The sequence below is a fragment of the Mus pahari genome, chromosome 1 (genome assembly GCF_900095145.1).
Source record: "Mus pahari chromosome 1, PAHARI_EIJ_v1.1, whole genome shotgun sequence".
Classification (NCBI taxonomy): Eukaryota; Metazoa; Chordata; class Mammalia; order Rodentia; family Muridae; genus Mus; species Mus pahari.
The window spans coordinates 135,015,412-135,031,111 of NC_034590.1; the positions used below are offsets into that span (position 1 = coordinate 135,015,412).

At 41.8% G+C, this 15,700-nt stretch overlaps 1 protein-coding gene across 1 annotated transcript in view; it reads right to left on the reverse strand.

Moving 5' to 3' along the window:
* Positions 1 to 6,480: 6,480 nt before the first annotated feature.
* Mamdc2 (MAM domain containing 2) overlaps positions 6,481 to 15,700 on the reverse strand; it is a 145,840-nt gene continuing 136,620 nt past the window's right edge. Inside the window, exons 12-14 of the mRNA XM_021210574.2 lie at positions 14,000 to 14,259; positions 7,492 to 7,576; positions 6,481 to 7,366 (exon numbers count right to left, since the gene is read on the reverse strand). Of these exons, the coding sequence (XP_021066233.1) occupies positions 7,302 to 7,366; positions 7,492 to 7,576; positions 14,000 to 14,259 (410 nt within the window). The 3' untranslated portion in view covers positions 6,481 to 7,301. The remainder of the gene's footprint in view (positions 7,367 to 7,491; positions 7,577 to 13,999; positions 14,260 to 15,700) is intronic.

Genomic DNA, 15,700 nt, shown 5'->3' on the forward strand with positions numbered 1-15,700 from the left:
TCTAACAATATTTTCATTGATTATTTGGGAATTTTATATTCTACCCCTGATCATACTTGCTCCCCATCCCTCCCAGGTCCACCTCCTACTCTTATGACCCCCCCCAATACACTAAGTCTAATTTGTGTTGCTCATATACTCATTGGAGCATGGTCAAGCTCCCAGTGGCCAGCCCATTAAAGATAACTGAGTCCATTCCCACCCCTCCCACCCCATCTCAGCCAGAAGCCATCAACTGTGAAGAGCTACGCTTCAGCATGTTTATCATAAATTTTAAGGATTCTCTTCAATGGGTTCCTGTCTGGACTGCCCCATCCTCCTTTTGGTGGGGGAGAGGTTTCCTCAGAAGCCTTAAATGACTTTCATTCTCAATTTTGAGTCTGCAGTCACTGATATCACTGCAGAAGATGTATCCCCGGCTATAACAATGAGCAGCAACAAGGATCGCAGACAGTAACATGTAGTAGCACAGACTACAGACACCCACATGCCATCCAGAAAATGAACCTTTCTTCAACTCGCGTGTCTATCTTGGTCTTGCTCAGAGCCAGGACGATCATGTGATTGAGCAACCTGGTGCTGGGTTGGGGACCAGAGCCCATGTGAGTTCTAGGCTACTCTACATCTCCATGCTGGTTCTACTGGGCCTGTAAGGGTCTGAAAAATCACTGAAGGAAGACCCCAGACTCAGATAGTATGCAAAGACAAAGAACATTTATTCTGAAGAAACATCTAGCATTCGGGGTCAACTATTCTCCAAAATGGTGACCCCAGACAAAGGTACTCAGGCCTTTATAGGAAACTGGGGGACTCTCTAGGATTAGGTAATCTAAAGTTTCATTGTTGGGTGCTGGGGGGGGGAGTCACAGGTAGTCAGTGGTCTGCATTCCTATGTCGTGAACATTTATCTATAGGATGAGAGAGGGCTGCCTGGCACAGATGGCCCATCCTAAAATAAGATATTTCCCTATTTTTGTGGTTTTCCCCAGGCTGTTCTTTGGGCGGGGAAGGGGGTTGGGTTATGATCTTGTTTCTGGATTTTATGGTCTGTTCCTGGAACTGGTGCCGTATGGCCTCCCCCCCCCACACACCCCACCCCCCCACCTCGAAATCAGGCCTGGTCCTTAAATGGAGACAAATGGGATTTATGTGTCCTTTCAGACAATGACAAGCTCATTTGCCCACCTCACGTGCACCCCCATACCTGTTGCTGATGCCACCAAGTCTCTACCTTGGTGAGTCTTCTCCCTCTCTTCAGCACACATGGCATTCGTTCAGCCATCTTTCCTACCTCTCCATCAAACAGTCATCCATCAAAGTGGTGTTGCAAATTGCCGTGTCACACAGTATATATTGTTTTTTTTTTCCCAAACAGCTTTACATGCAAATTCTTATTGCAACAAGTCATTGGTCTGGTTCAGTGAGGTTTCTGGTTTCTGACGTGTCATAAATACTGGGCTATTATGAGACTCATCTCGAAGCTCTTGCTGTTGTGCAGGGTCAGGCTCATCTTGTGGTTGGGCAGAGGGTTGGGAGGCAGGATCCAGGTGACTGTACACCTCCTTGCCCTCAGTGCCAACTGCCCTTGCCCTCTCACTGGGTATGCAGGTATCACTTCAGCCCTGAGCTGTCATCCCCCTTGCAGGGTGAGCGCCGCGAGCTGCAGCAGCAGCGGTGGCCATGTCTCTAGTTCCCCTTCTGGGCTATGTGGCAAGGTGTACCAATACCACCGGTATCTTCAGCAAAGAACAGCTTCAGCAAAGCCAAACAATGACCAGTAAAGAATGGCCAGGCACACCAACACCGTCGAGCCTCGTCCCCGTCCATTGGGCTAGATTTATATCCTTTCCAAACATCGCATGTTCTCTCAAGCATCTGCTCTAGCAAAAGATCATAGGCCCTTTCTATAGGCTGCCTCAAAAAACAAACAAACAAACAACCCTGCCATGTGTCTGTTCTTAGCAAACCATCCTTCCATGTGTGTGCTTCAACAAAAACATCCTTTCATAAGACAGTTTCCAGAGAAACACCACATGACAAGACTGAGTCTCTAAAGAAACCAGCAATTTCCACGTCACATGGGCATACTCACATGGAGGTCAGAGGGACAACTCACAGGCGTTGGTCTCTCCTTCTGCCATGTGGGTTTTGGGAATCAAGCTCTGTCCATCAGGCTTAGCAGTGAGCATCTTTATCTGAGTAGCCATCTAACTGGCCCTCCTGCCTTATTTAAAAACTGCTTTTTAGGAGACTTTTGGTTGGGTTTGAATCCAATGCATATTTTAAAATATGCAATCATTCATTGTGCAGTCTAATAATTTATGAAGTGTTAGAAGAGGGGCTATCCAGATAAAAAGTAATATACAACCAAAAGGACCAACGAAATTATTATAGACCTCCAAGGTGACCTTTTATATCCCTTCTGGTATTTGGAACCCATGTGCACATTTGTGCTAAACTAAGTGCTTTTTCTTGAACATTTAGATAATCCAGAAACAGCTCATGAAAACTAAACTAGGTGATACTTTTTTTTAAAAGATGGATCTGTAAAGAAGTCTAACTTTGCATAAGCCTTTTGAGGAATTCATGTACAATCCAGGAGAACCATGGCTAGTGGCTTCTGTAGGAAGGAGAAGACCTTGCCAAGCCACCAGTTAAAGAAAAGGATGGTGACCTGGTAGGATTCTATGGCTGCTTTATCCTTAAGATGGCACTCTAAGCTCACACTTCCCTTATACAGAAAGAGACACAAAAATAGCTGGATTTTACTAATTCCTTATCACATAAACTGGGAAGACTTTGTGTCCAAAACTTAATGTGTCTATGTTCTTGTATGTATTACATTGTTGTTGTTGTTGTTGTTGTGTATTGAGGGCCTTACTTTATTTTGAGACCAAGTTTTATATAGCACAGGCCGAACTTGAATTTCTTACAGAACCATGGTTGACTTTGAATTTCTGATTCTCTTCAGCCCCACAAGTGCTGGGACAGCAGGAGTGTGTCACTATGCCTTATCACCTATTACTTTTTGTTATTCTTCATAGTAACTACCTCTTTTGGAAAAGTAGGAAAAAAGAATCAGAGGGTAAAAAAAAAAAAAAAAGACTGTCAAGTCTAGTTTGTAAGCAGCCAAATCAGAATTTGAATGGAGGCAGCCAGAATCCACAAGCAGGGTGGCTAATTTCTGGGATGCGTTTCGTCTTTACAGAGATCCACATGCCAGAAATCCAATAGTATTAAAAAAAATCATTAGTTATGAAAACTTTTTTTCCCCCAGTTCTCGTTGAATGGGGAAACACAAGAATGAGATATCGAAGAAGCCAAGGCTTATCTCTCCAAGAGTAAGGCACAAAAGCATATAGACCTCTGGAATGCTACCCTGTGGATCTCTACTGTCAGACACTGCTCCTAGGTTTTCCCGTGGGCACGTGACCACATCATATTTCTTGAAATTGTGCTGGCTGTCTCATATCCCATTGTCTTCACTAATATGTGCATGTTCTTTGTAACCTCCATGCTTGCTGAGATGCCCAGAGCCAGATATCTTAAGCAATCATCTCTCAACTTTGTTCTTCCATATTAAGCCAGACCTCATATCAGAGGTGCTGCGTTTTCCATATCTGTGCTATTCTTCCTCTCTTTACATAAATAACCACCACTGCAGATGGGTGAATCCTAAGAGGGAAGCCAATCTGCAGGGAAAGCTGTCTCTATTTCAAGATCTTGGCTGTTTAGGTGCTGCCGAAAACTGGAATAAATGCAGAGATTGGGATTAAATGGTTAAGTAGCACCTAGTAACGGGTGTGCCTTCCCCTTGGGCACTGCTAAACCTGGAGATACTACAGAAGCTGTGCTCACCATCTGCCTCTATTTCCATCCACACTGAATATAGTCAAATGCTAAAGGCAACCTGGAGAGGAAAGTGAAGCATGAAACAGTGGAAACCTGCAAGGAACAGAAATGAGGCAAGGTGAGTCACTCCACTCACCTTCCACCTCTTGACTCTAAAAAGGACACTAAAAGCCGGCAGGTTGTTTCCTAGCAACTGCCAGTCGTAATTACCTCTTTCCTCGCTGCCCGAAAACGATACTCTAAGCCACTGAGTCGTCTCTCCAACCCACTAACCCCCTCCTCTCTTTTTTTCCCCTCCAGACAGGGTCTCCCACGGAACCTAGAGATCATCGAGTTGCCACCACATTGAGCTTTTTGACAAGGTGCCTGGGGTTCCTAACTGAGGTCCTAATGGTGGCATGGCAGCATTTTGCTGACTGAGCCATCTCCCTTAGCCCCATCTTGGAGCTATTTGTGTAGCCAATAAACCCTAGAAGAGGGAAGCTAAGAACCCCTGGCTTCCCATATTGGTGATGGAGTTGAGCATAATCCATATTGCTGATGGAGTTGAGGGAGGAGCTAGCAGGCTGAGGAGACTGTTTTAGAGAAGGTTAGAACACAGGATGGACAACAGGCTCCGTTTCAAACCCAGGTCTTGCACTGACTGCTGATCTGGAGCAAATTTAATGTCCTTATCTAGGAAATGAACCTGCTGCTAGGGTCTACACACGGGTGGTTTTCAGGATTAAATAAGTTAATGCCTATAACGACATCTTTGCCCTGTCTCTGGAAACAGTAGGTCTTCAATAAATATTAGCTGGAATGATTACATAAGACTTTATGTCACTGTCAAGGATGCCAGAGAAATACTTTATTCATTTGTCACACAGCGCAACTACCTCACTATGAACTCAGATATGTGTGGGTGAAGAGTATTCGTTCTTTCATTCAGCAAGTGTAATATACTTATAGGTGGAACCGATGCTGTGAGGGATTTGTGATGCCTAATGTTCATCAAACTCCAATCGCACCTCTGTGTCTAATTAATCATAGGAAAAATTTCATTAATAAAATCCTATCTTATTACATAACGAGCTTAGTTTTTCCCTATAAACCTAGGGATGTTGGTTTTTGTATGGCTGAGTATTTTTGTTTTCTAAGTAGTGTGGCATGCAGAGAGGCACGGTGTTCTTCACAGATGGGGCCAGTGGATTTACATACAGTCTTGCAAAGCTTACAAGTTGACTTTTACCAACACTTCAGAGCTATGCAGTCCTAAGTACCCTCCCACCTTCTGATAGTCAGTTGTTTCACTTTGCTCTGCCTTCACAGTGCTTGGGATCAAAGCCCAGGTCTTGCTCTGTTTAGCAAGTGCTGTATCACTGAGCTACATCCCTAGTATTGATGCTTGGCTTTCTCATCCGTGAAAAATACTACTAACATTTCCATTCCAGGGATGAGGGAGAGGTTAAACTCATTTGCTCATTTGATTTTGTTTCTGGTCACCAAGAACACAAAAGTAACAACAGATTCTGTGTCCTGGGTTAGTGACATGGCTCAGTACATACAGGCACTTGCAGAGAAACCTGCCAAGTCAAGTTCAGTCATGTGGTAGGTAGAAGGAGAAAACTGATTCCTTCCCCTTTCCCCCCCTTTCCCCGTTAATTTGTTTATTCCCTTTACAGCCTGATTGAAGCCCCCTCCCTCTCTCCTCCCAGTCCCACCCTGCCATCCTCCTCCCTTATTCCCCCCCCCCTTCTCCTCAGAGAAGCGGTGGCCCTCCATGGATACCCACCCACCCCGGTATATCATGTCACAGCAGGATTAAGTGTATCCTCTCCCACTGAGGACAGCTAAAGCAGCCCAGTGATGGGAAAGGGATCTAAGACTCACACCTGAGTCAGAGACAGACCCCTGCTCTAACTGTTAGGGGACCCCCATGAAGAACAGAGCTGCAGGTCTGCTACCTGTGTGTAAGGGGCCTAGGCCCAGCCCATGCATATTCTTTGTTTGGTAGTTTAGTCTCTGTGAGCCCCCATGGGCCCAGGTTAGTTGACTCTGTAGGTCTTCTTGAGGTGTCCTTGACCTCTCTGGCTCCCTCAGTCCTTCCCCCCCCACTCTTCCAGAAGACTCCCCAAGCTCTGCCTGTTGTTTGGCTTTGGTTCTCTGCATCTGTTTCCACTAACTGCTGGATGAATCTACTCAGAGAACAGACTCTTAAGGGAAAGCCAGAACCACTCCCCAACAAATACATTTAATTTTAAAAGCTAAAAGAAAAGTTGTGTCTTTAGAGTTTAATTCCAGAAATAAATTTTAGGGAAATTGAGATTATTATGGGAAATAAAGTAATCTTTAAATATTAATTATTACATGAAAGCATGTTTTAATGTCACTGATAAGATGACTTAAAACATTTAATTATGGCAGAATAGAGCTTCAAATTAGAATTTGCAATTACATAATGGATATGTTCTGATAAAGACAAAGAATGTAGTGATGATTTCATTGCTAATGAAAGGATTTTCAAACGATCTTTTATTAGGAAACTCTGAAGTTTTAGACAGCTGATTAGCCACACAATTGCACACATATATACAATTCTAAATAAGCCAATTAAAACAAAAACATAGTTTAACAAATGTGGTTGAACTCATACTACTAAAAATTTCACTAAAAAATTTTATGATAAAAATCAGTCAAATCGTTTAACACATTTGTAAAAATTGTTGAGTGTATGTGCATAAAGAAATTCAAGCTTGCCTTGTTGAAAAGGTGCTTTTGCTCTGCGGGTGCTCCTGGTGACTGTCCAAGGCAGTAGAAATGGAGAAGAAAAAGGTGGCACTGCCTTGGAAGGCAGCATGAAGTAGCACAGACTTATCCTGGGGCTCCGTGAAAATGCCTTTCTCAGACCTATGGTGAAGTAGTAAGGATTTGTAGCTCCTTTTCTGTGAATCACATACACAAATGCGACCTTATTTCCAGAATAATTGTTACCATAAAACACTGCATCCCTTTGGCAGACATTACTGACCTTGCATTATTATTTAAGAAAACTTTTCATTCTTGAAACTCACAAGAAAACCCACCAAGACCTCGTCTTCCAATACATTCACTGAATGCAGACTTATAAGCACATTCGCACTGATTGTGCCCTTTGTATGTGTACTTTGAAGTGACTGTAACATAGTACATTCGTATTTTAACTGGCACCAAAATTAAGATGAAATGGTTTCTGTAAAACCAGTAGCCTGTACTTCTAGTGACAGTTGTCAGATGTGCTGGGGGAAAACAGAGGAGAGCCCTGAGTTCATATATAGAGATATAGTTTTCAAAAGTAATGAGAGCAGGTCTTCTGAAGTCATTTCAACTTATGCAATAGTCAAGAACATCCAGTATCCATTTCTTTTGTTTCCTCTTTGACTGAAGAGAGGTACAACTTTTGTCTTCTTACTCTAAAGTTAGATCATTTCCTAATACTCGATTTCATTTAAGTCTTCAGAATATCCTGATGACTGTTCAGTTGTATCTTCCATTTCTGTCAGAAAAGACAGACAATAATTATTATGTCTGCAGAAGAGATCATTTTGAATTGTTACAACTTGAGACTATATGATAAAATCCCCTTTCCAACCAAGCTTATGTCATTGGGGATATTATTACCTGCACACGGTCCTGCCTGAAGTTTAACATCATCAATGGCGATATCGCTTCTTATTGATATTCCTCGAGTGGCTTCAAAAATTATCTGAAAAAGAATGAAGTTTAAATGTAGAGACAGAGTCCGAGATGACACAACTGTGTTGGCCCCCGGGGAAGATCTTTGTAGGTTTGGAAGCTTTGATAACTGCTGGACCTAACTTTAAGGACACAAAATTTCAAATTCAAGCCTTGTCCTTATAGTCCTGGCAACTGTAAGAGGCTAAGGTGAGAGGATTGTTATAAATTTGTGGTAATGTAGACCTCTTAGTGAGTTCTAGGGCAGCCTGGTCTACACTGCACATTTGAGGCCAGCCAGGGAAACATAGTGAGACCCAGTCTCTAAAATAAAATAATAAAATAAAATAAATAAAATTAGACAGCAATAACTAAAATAAAATTACAAATTCAAATTAGATTATTTGGAATTTAAATATTCCACTGTGAATTATGTTGCCTAGGTGACTCTTCTGGCCTTTTTAGGCAGTTCCCCAGAGATGCTTAACCAGGAGTGCCTCCTAGTGACCTGACAAACCCAAGCTACTTAGAACAGTCTATGTCTAGCATCTTTCAGTGTCTTTAGGCTGAACTCTTTAGTTTCTTTAGACTCCCACTGAATTTACCTTTGGTGTTGGCAGCAGGTGGGGAAGTTTAATAATTAAATTGACCAAAGGACAGAGATTCACTTATGTTCAATACCATGACACCAAAGGCAGAGTCCATTGAGATGTGGGCAAGGTATGCTCTGTTTCAGGAGTGTTTGCAGCAAACAATGAATCAAGTATTCTTGGTCTAGAAAAATAGATCGCCATCTCTAAGGATGTTGCAATAATGGCTAATAAGTGACTGAATCCTCTAGAGAGGTTTGTGGGTAATGACAACTGTCCAGAAGACATACTTGCTCCATCTATCTGTGTCATTAGATTAGTTTAAGCTTTAAAGTAATATAAAAGAAAAGCCCCTAAGCCAATTTTATTAAAATAAGAATATAAATGAAATTATTAATAAGTTTATATAATTATCTTGAAATTAATGAAACTTTAATAATAGACATAATAAAATAAAGTCGAGAAACCTTTCTAAGGACATAACACATGATGGTTAATTTTAAGCATGAACTTTTCTGGGCTCAGGGGCATCAAGGTGGCTACAAGGCATTGTTTCTGGGGATGACCATGGAGGACTCTATGTAGGAGATTGCTATTGAAGCAGTGGCCCACGTTAGGCTTCACGGCCTTTATTCAGTGTGGGTAGAGGCAGAGGAAGAGTGGGTTCTCTTGCTTTTGGCACTGGGCAGGGATCACCTCTAGCTGCTGGGCACTAAATGCTAGACTCTGGGGCTTCTGGTCTCCAAGACTCATATCAGCTGAGGCTTCAGGTTTTCCTGAAGGTTGAACCATTATTTCCTGTTTTCAGATATAGACACAGCCGTGCTACAGCTTTCCTGGTTCCCCAGATTACATGTTAACATGTCATGGAAATTCTTGCCCCTTTCTATAGTAAATTCTTCTCTTCCCTTTGATCTTTCCATCTATCTGCCTGTCCATACTTCAGAGTTCCATTTCTCTAGATAACTCTAATTGATAGACGATGCTAAACAAGGATCAAAACAAATGGCGAGAAAAGAGGGTAAAATGTTCTAGTGCATCTGCGCAGGACATTATCTGAGTGCGATTAATAAATACTTCAGTTTCAGAACACCAACAACAGTCTGGTTTTAGGATTCAAACTACTAAATAGACAAAATCTGATGGAATGATATTCTGACTAATTTGTGTTTTGGCCAAACTCTGGACTTTATAAACCTATTATGAATTTCCTTAATATCTGAGTGACAGCCATGTGCTATATCTGTGACTTCTCTGTTGTGACTGTAGATATATGGTAGCAAACCTTTTTTTTTTTTTTTGATTCATGTACAAGATTATTCTGGCTTGTCTTTGGGCTTTAAGTCTAACCAACCCTAACCTGTAGCAAAGAATAAACATATTTACTTACAGAACAACTACAATAAATATAGGATTAAATTAGATATGTTATTGGTTCCCAAACTGCAGGCTAAGACATCCAAGTGTATTTACAAGGGTGCTGGAGGATAGTTTGAAATTTCAGATAAAAATATTCAACTTTCAGCAATACTGTGGGAACTACTAGATGAAAGTCCTTCAAAGAGTCAACATTAGATGGGTCTATATTCCTTTTGATAACATCATTATCCAGTGGAGGTTTTGGTAGCAGCCATAATTAAAAGCAAGCATCATGTAAAATTCTGTGCAGAACTTTAATGAAGGTAGTGTATGTAGACTGGTCTAACTTTCACAAGATCTGAAGCCTTGACTGGTTTGCACATTACACAGAATATATATGCCTACATGTGAAACGACTACTAAGTCATTAGGATATAACTTTTCTTAAGTTATTTGGTCCTAAAGACTTAGGAAATAGAACCAATGGGTACTTCTTTTGGTCAAGAAAAACCAGGTCAAAATTACCAAGACTAGGGCACCTATAAGACAACAAGTAGAGGTGGGCGCGGTGGTCTAATGTTCCCGAATCACAGCATTTGAAAGGCTAAGAAAGGATCATGAGCTCAGGGGTCAGCCCTGGCTGCATCTCAGAAGGGATACAAAGCAAGATTCTGTAGGTTTCTGATGACTTTTTTTTTTTTTTTTTTTAGATTTATTTATTTATTATATGTAAGTACACTGTAGCTGTCTTCAGACACTCCAGAAGAGGGAGTCAGATCTTGTTAAGGATGGTTGTGAGCCACCATGTGGTTGCTGGGATTTGAACTCAGGACCTTCAGAAGAGCAGTCGGGTGCTCTTACCCGCCAAGCCATCTCACCAGCCCCTTCTGATGACTTCTTACTGCTGCTTCCTAACCAGCCTGGTGCTCTTGCCAGGACCGGTGTTAGAGGTCTAAGTATCCTGCCTCCTGTAGTGCTGTGCTTGCTGTGTAGCTGCTAGAGCTACTGCTTAGAAGCAGATCATTACCTTAAATGCACCTGCCGGGTTCCTACTGAAGCTTCTGGAATAACTTCAAAACGCTTACCATGTCCTGTGGAGCTTTGTAAAATAATCCCAGTACTCCTTTGGCTTTATCGCCTAATCCTCCTCCTCCTCTAGCTCTCTCCAATTAATATTATTTTAACTAGGCAAATCATTCTTCTATATCTTTAAAGGTTCAACATGACATTTGGCAGATCATTTATCATTTTCTGGTGATGAGAAATTTAAAATTTACTTGCCTAGTCATTTTGGAATATATAATACATTGTTATTGACTGGAGTCACTCTGTTGTACAATAGATCTTTTGTCTAGCTAAAACACCATGGGCTTTGACCAACAATTTATCATTCCATCATTTCCCTTGCCACATCCAGGTTAGCTATCCTTTAGTCAACTCTGTTTTTGTCCATTCACACTGATTTATTTCTATTGGCATTGGTATTATATTATCTAATTTTAGCTTAAATAAATAAATAAATAAAAGTTTTTCATTTATGTGTACATGTGTAAGTCTATGCTGTGTGTCTGTGTGCACACACATATGGAAGCTAGGATGGGGTGTCAGATCCTGGAAGTGGAGTTGCAGGAGGTGTAGAACCACCCAACAAGGGTGCTGGAAGCAAACTCAGGTTCTCTGGAAGACATAAAGTGCTCTTAACTGCTGAGCCATCTCTCCAGTCCCCAGCTTATAGTTTAGTGTTTTTTAAAAATCACTCTCCTACAAGAACATAAACTAAAAAAAAAAAAAAAAGACTTCCACATTATATTTATTGCAGAAATTTGGCATATATTACATGCCTGTGGTCAATCGATATTTATTAAAATGAGATATCTTATATAAAACCACAAGAACTCAATCTGGATGCCTGATACAGCTATTGAGAATATCAGTTCTGCCATGGTGATGAGAATTAGATTCCAGGGAAATCTGAGAAGAAGATGAAGTTTTTAAAAACAGTGAAACATTTTTAAAATTGTTTGGTACATTAAAATTTATAAAAACCTTTGCACACACACAATCTCATTTAATGCCCATTTTTACTCTGCTGGTGACAGCACGATGGGAATTATTTACCCGTTTTGAAGATTTAGAAACAGTCCCAGCACAGACAAGGCTTGTCCAAGGTCACTTGATGCTTGTGACCATAAGGGAAGGAGGAGACTCTGGAAGTTCTGAGGGGCAGCGGACAGTGTAGAACTGTGGTTATGGAAACGGGCTTTGGTACTGGGCAGACAGAGGTGAGAGTTCTCTACCAGCATCGACTTTTCTCTATCTATAAGGTGGAACTATAGCATTAATTGGAACAACTTATATATGGCTCTTAGCAGTCTAAGTACCCACTGCATAACAGACAGCCAGGCTATGCACATGACTGTGTCTGTATTTTATTAAACAGTAGAATGTAGCCTACTCCTCCTACAGTTATGTGGGATTCCTGAGGTGAGCACTAGGAGCAGTTGACGAAAACGATCACCTGTTCCATTATCAGCCAAAGGGGCAGTCTACTCCAGAGTGTTCCTTCTAGCTTGTGAACTGAAAATCTCTATAAGCGTTTCACACTTCTTGAACTACAACATTCCAAAATGGCAGCTCAGAGGCTTTGCTATGGGCTATGTTTAAAAATTCTTCAAGCTGTGTGTGGTGGTAGAATCCCAGCAATGGGAATTTAAGAAGGGGATCTTGAGCTGGAGACTAGTTTAGGCTACATAACTAGACTTCTTGAAACAAAACCAGAACCAGTTTCTAACATCACCTACCCAGCAAACAGAGCATTTTTTTTTGTAAGACCCTATATATTGATTTCTGGAACTTTTAGAGAATTTGTGTATTGCTCTCATTTGAGAATACATATTGACCTGAGAGTATAGCTCAGTGATGGGACACTTGCCTGGCATGCACGAGGCAACAGACACAATCTTCTACACTGTAAATTGTGTGTGTGTGTGTGTGTGTGTGCACATGTGTGTGGGCATGTGCACACACCCATGCATGCAAGTGTGTGTCAATGCTTGGATGGCACCTCCAAAGAATTAGATTCAATCAAGTCTGGACATTTTCTATTTTTAGCTTGTATCAGAATCATTTGGGCTTATTAAAAATAAGTTTCTGGGACTCCAAAGCCCTCCCGTGTTTCTGATTTAGCATTCTGAGGTAGATTCTGAGAATGAACATTTTGGGTGAACTTATATTTCAGGTATTTTTGATGCTCCTGGTACCTGGACCATCCCTTGAGATCCATTTGATGAAGAGCCTGACTCCCCTGGAGCCTAACAAGATTGAGCTGCCATCTCTGGATGATGATCAACCATGTTAGTAAGTTTTCATCTGGCCCATGTACCTTCTGTAACAGTCATAAAAAAAAATATCTTCATGGAGCAATCTGCCATTATCTCAAACATCTCCAAACAGTTACACGTGCTTGGCTGGCAGACCCTTCCTAGACAGAAGAGCACCTTCCTCCTGTCATTTAGTGTCCATTAATGCAGAGGCTTGAGTGGCAATGTATCCAGCCACTTGAGTTGCGATATCTTCAGTTTAGAACTTTAGAACATCAGTTTGTGTTGTAGAATGGTGAGAAAAAAAGAAAAAGTTCGTATTTTGGATACCTCTTCCCCGGGAAGATCTGAGCTTAGACCAGGCATCCAGCCAATGGGTTAAAGCTGCCTGGGCCCAGGAAGTTTACCACCCAGAAGCAAAGCTGCAGAAGAAGTTGGAGTGTTAGTTGGAGGGCATGCTCACACCAGAATTTTACAGAGTGGTTTTTAAAATAGTTAGGAGTCTGAAGGATGCCTCCCCAGAGCAACCTTTGGTGGCTGTGTGATGTCTGTGGCTATCCTGGGCTTTTCTAGGCTAGACCAGGTTCTTAGCTCCACCTACTGGAAGGACTGTATACTTCTAGGTCAGGGGTTTTTCTATACCACATGGAATGTTGGGGGGTCTGGGGTGATGACCATGGACTTGGGATCAGGACCCCTAGCTTCTTCTACAACAATATAGTCATGCTTACAGAGGCTTATAAAACTTACCATGGGCTATACACATTCATAAGTGGAGGCTTCGGACAAAGGCCTAAGGACAAAGGACATGCAAGTGGATCGTGGGTACTAGGAGCAGCAGTAGTGTATTTAGAAGAAAGAAGACTTTCCTTTGGAAGAAATGTACTTGACATTCACAACACACTAAGATAAAGTATGTATCCTTTCATCCTTGAATGGTTAAAAACAAAACAAAACAATCACGTTATGCATGAATGTCCAAAGCTGCAGCTCCATGTCTAATTATCCATTCACTGCTTAGAGTTAATCAATAACAGGCTAATTAGGTTTACTTTTCAACTAATCCTGCCTTTATCTCTGACTCTGAAAAAGGACAAATTATTCTCTTTTTTTAGCAAACAACCGGAACGTAGCAGGTGCCTCGGTACAGCCTCCCCTGCTGGATTCTCACCCCTCGTGGCTTACCTGGTGTTGCCTCCTGCAGCTGTATTCAACCAGTGCCCGCAGCCAGGAGATGCTCTGCTCGCCCTTTCTTCTCCACAACAGGGACTCCTTACTGTCTTCTTCCCTTTTCAAATAAACACTCAGCAGGCCAGTCCCTGCTCCGTACATGTGGTAGAAAAAAGTCAAGCAGTGTTTCCCAGGGACGCCTCTCAGAGGCTGGGACCAAAGGTGCGCTCTTTGTCCATACACCATGTGGGAGGCTTCGATATACATGTAGTAACCTTGGGAGGAATGTAAGGCAGGCATGGTTAAAAAAGAGCCCAGAGTATTTTCTTCATCTGTAGAATTCCTGGAAACATAGCCACTTTGGCTGTAGTACTGAGAAAAAGGTTTTATAACCCCAGAGAGCATGTATGATTCAAGAAAAATAGACAGACTGCAAAGGATTAGACCACAAAACTATTTTTTTCATTTAATGGTTTATGATTCAGTTAAATAGACAGAAAGGGATTAATACAGCAGTATTATACGACTGGTATTATTATCACATCAGAACATACCTCATTACTTCAGATAGTATTCCAAATGTTTTTGTACTCTCTCCAGTTTCACACATTGAAATCCTAGTGCCTAAGGTGAGGTTGGGAGGCGATCATAAGGGCAGTGACCGCCCCCAAATGAGATCAGCATCTTTATCAAGGACTTCTGACACTAGCTCATCTCTTACACTACGAGAGGGGAGCTTGAGCAGAAGGCCGCCTCTGAAGAAGATGGCTCTCCCCAGAAATCAGATCTGCTGGAACCTCGATCTTGACCTTGATCTTGGACTTCCCAGCTCCCCCCAACTGTGAGAAGCAAGTGTACGTAGTTTCTAAACTGTCCAGCTTTAATTTGTCACAACAGCCCAAGCACAGCTCCCTCCTAAACCTATCTTAGCTTCTCCAGTTGCTCAGGCCCCAAACATGTGAGCCATCTAACATTACCTACTCTGCTCTCTCCTCATGCAGGCCTTCAGAACTCCTGGAGGACAAGGAATTTATCTGAATTTTTCTGTCTCCAAGCATAATCTAACCCCAGCACTTTCTATAGCAATCTTTCTAAATGCTCAGTACGTGTATATATGTTGTGTGTCATGTGTGTGTTTACACACACCTGTGGGTATCAATGTGAGCACGTCTGCCATCATGCATGTATGAAGGTCAGAGCAGAACCTTAGATGTTGGTTCATGCCTTCCATCTGGTTTGAGACAGGGTTTATTTGCAGTTTTTCTGCAGTGTGTGCCAGATTATCAGCCCTGTGAGCTTCTGGGCATCCTTTAGTCTCTGCCTCTCATCTCCACATAGGAACATTGGGATTATAGATGCTGATGCTACTGTATCGCTGGACTCTGGGAGCCAAATGCAGGTCCTCATGATATCACAAGTGCTTTTGTTTTCCTGGGCATCTTCTCAAACCTGAAAAGCTAAATTGTACCATGTCTTTGTGTAAAGCTTCCATTAGTTCAGCCTAGAGTCTAGGCTGGTGGCCCCAAGATTGCTTCAGCACCTTGAACAACCTGCCTGGCTCTTCCAGAGATAGTCTCATGTCTTACTCTGTCCCCCTTTAAGTGCCTGCTTATACATGTTACCTTTTTTCTTTCTTTCTTTCTTTCTTTCTTTCTTTCTTTCTTTCTTTCTTTCTTTCTTTCTTTCTTTCTTTCTTCCTTCCTTCCTTCCTTCCTT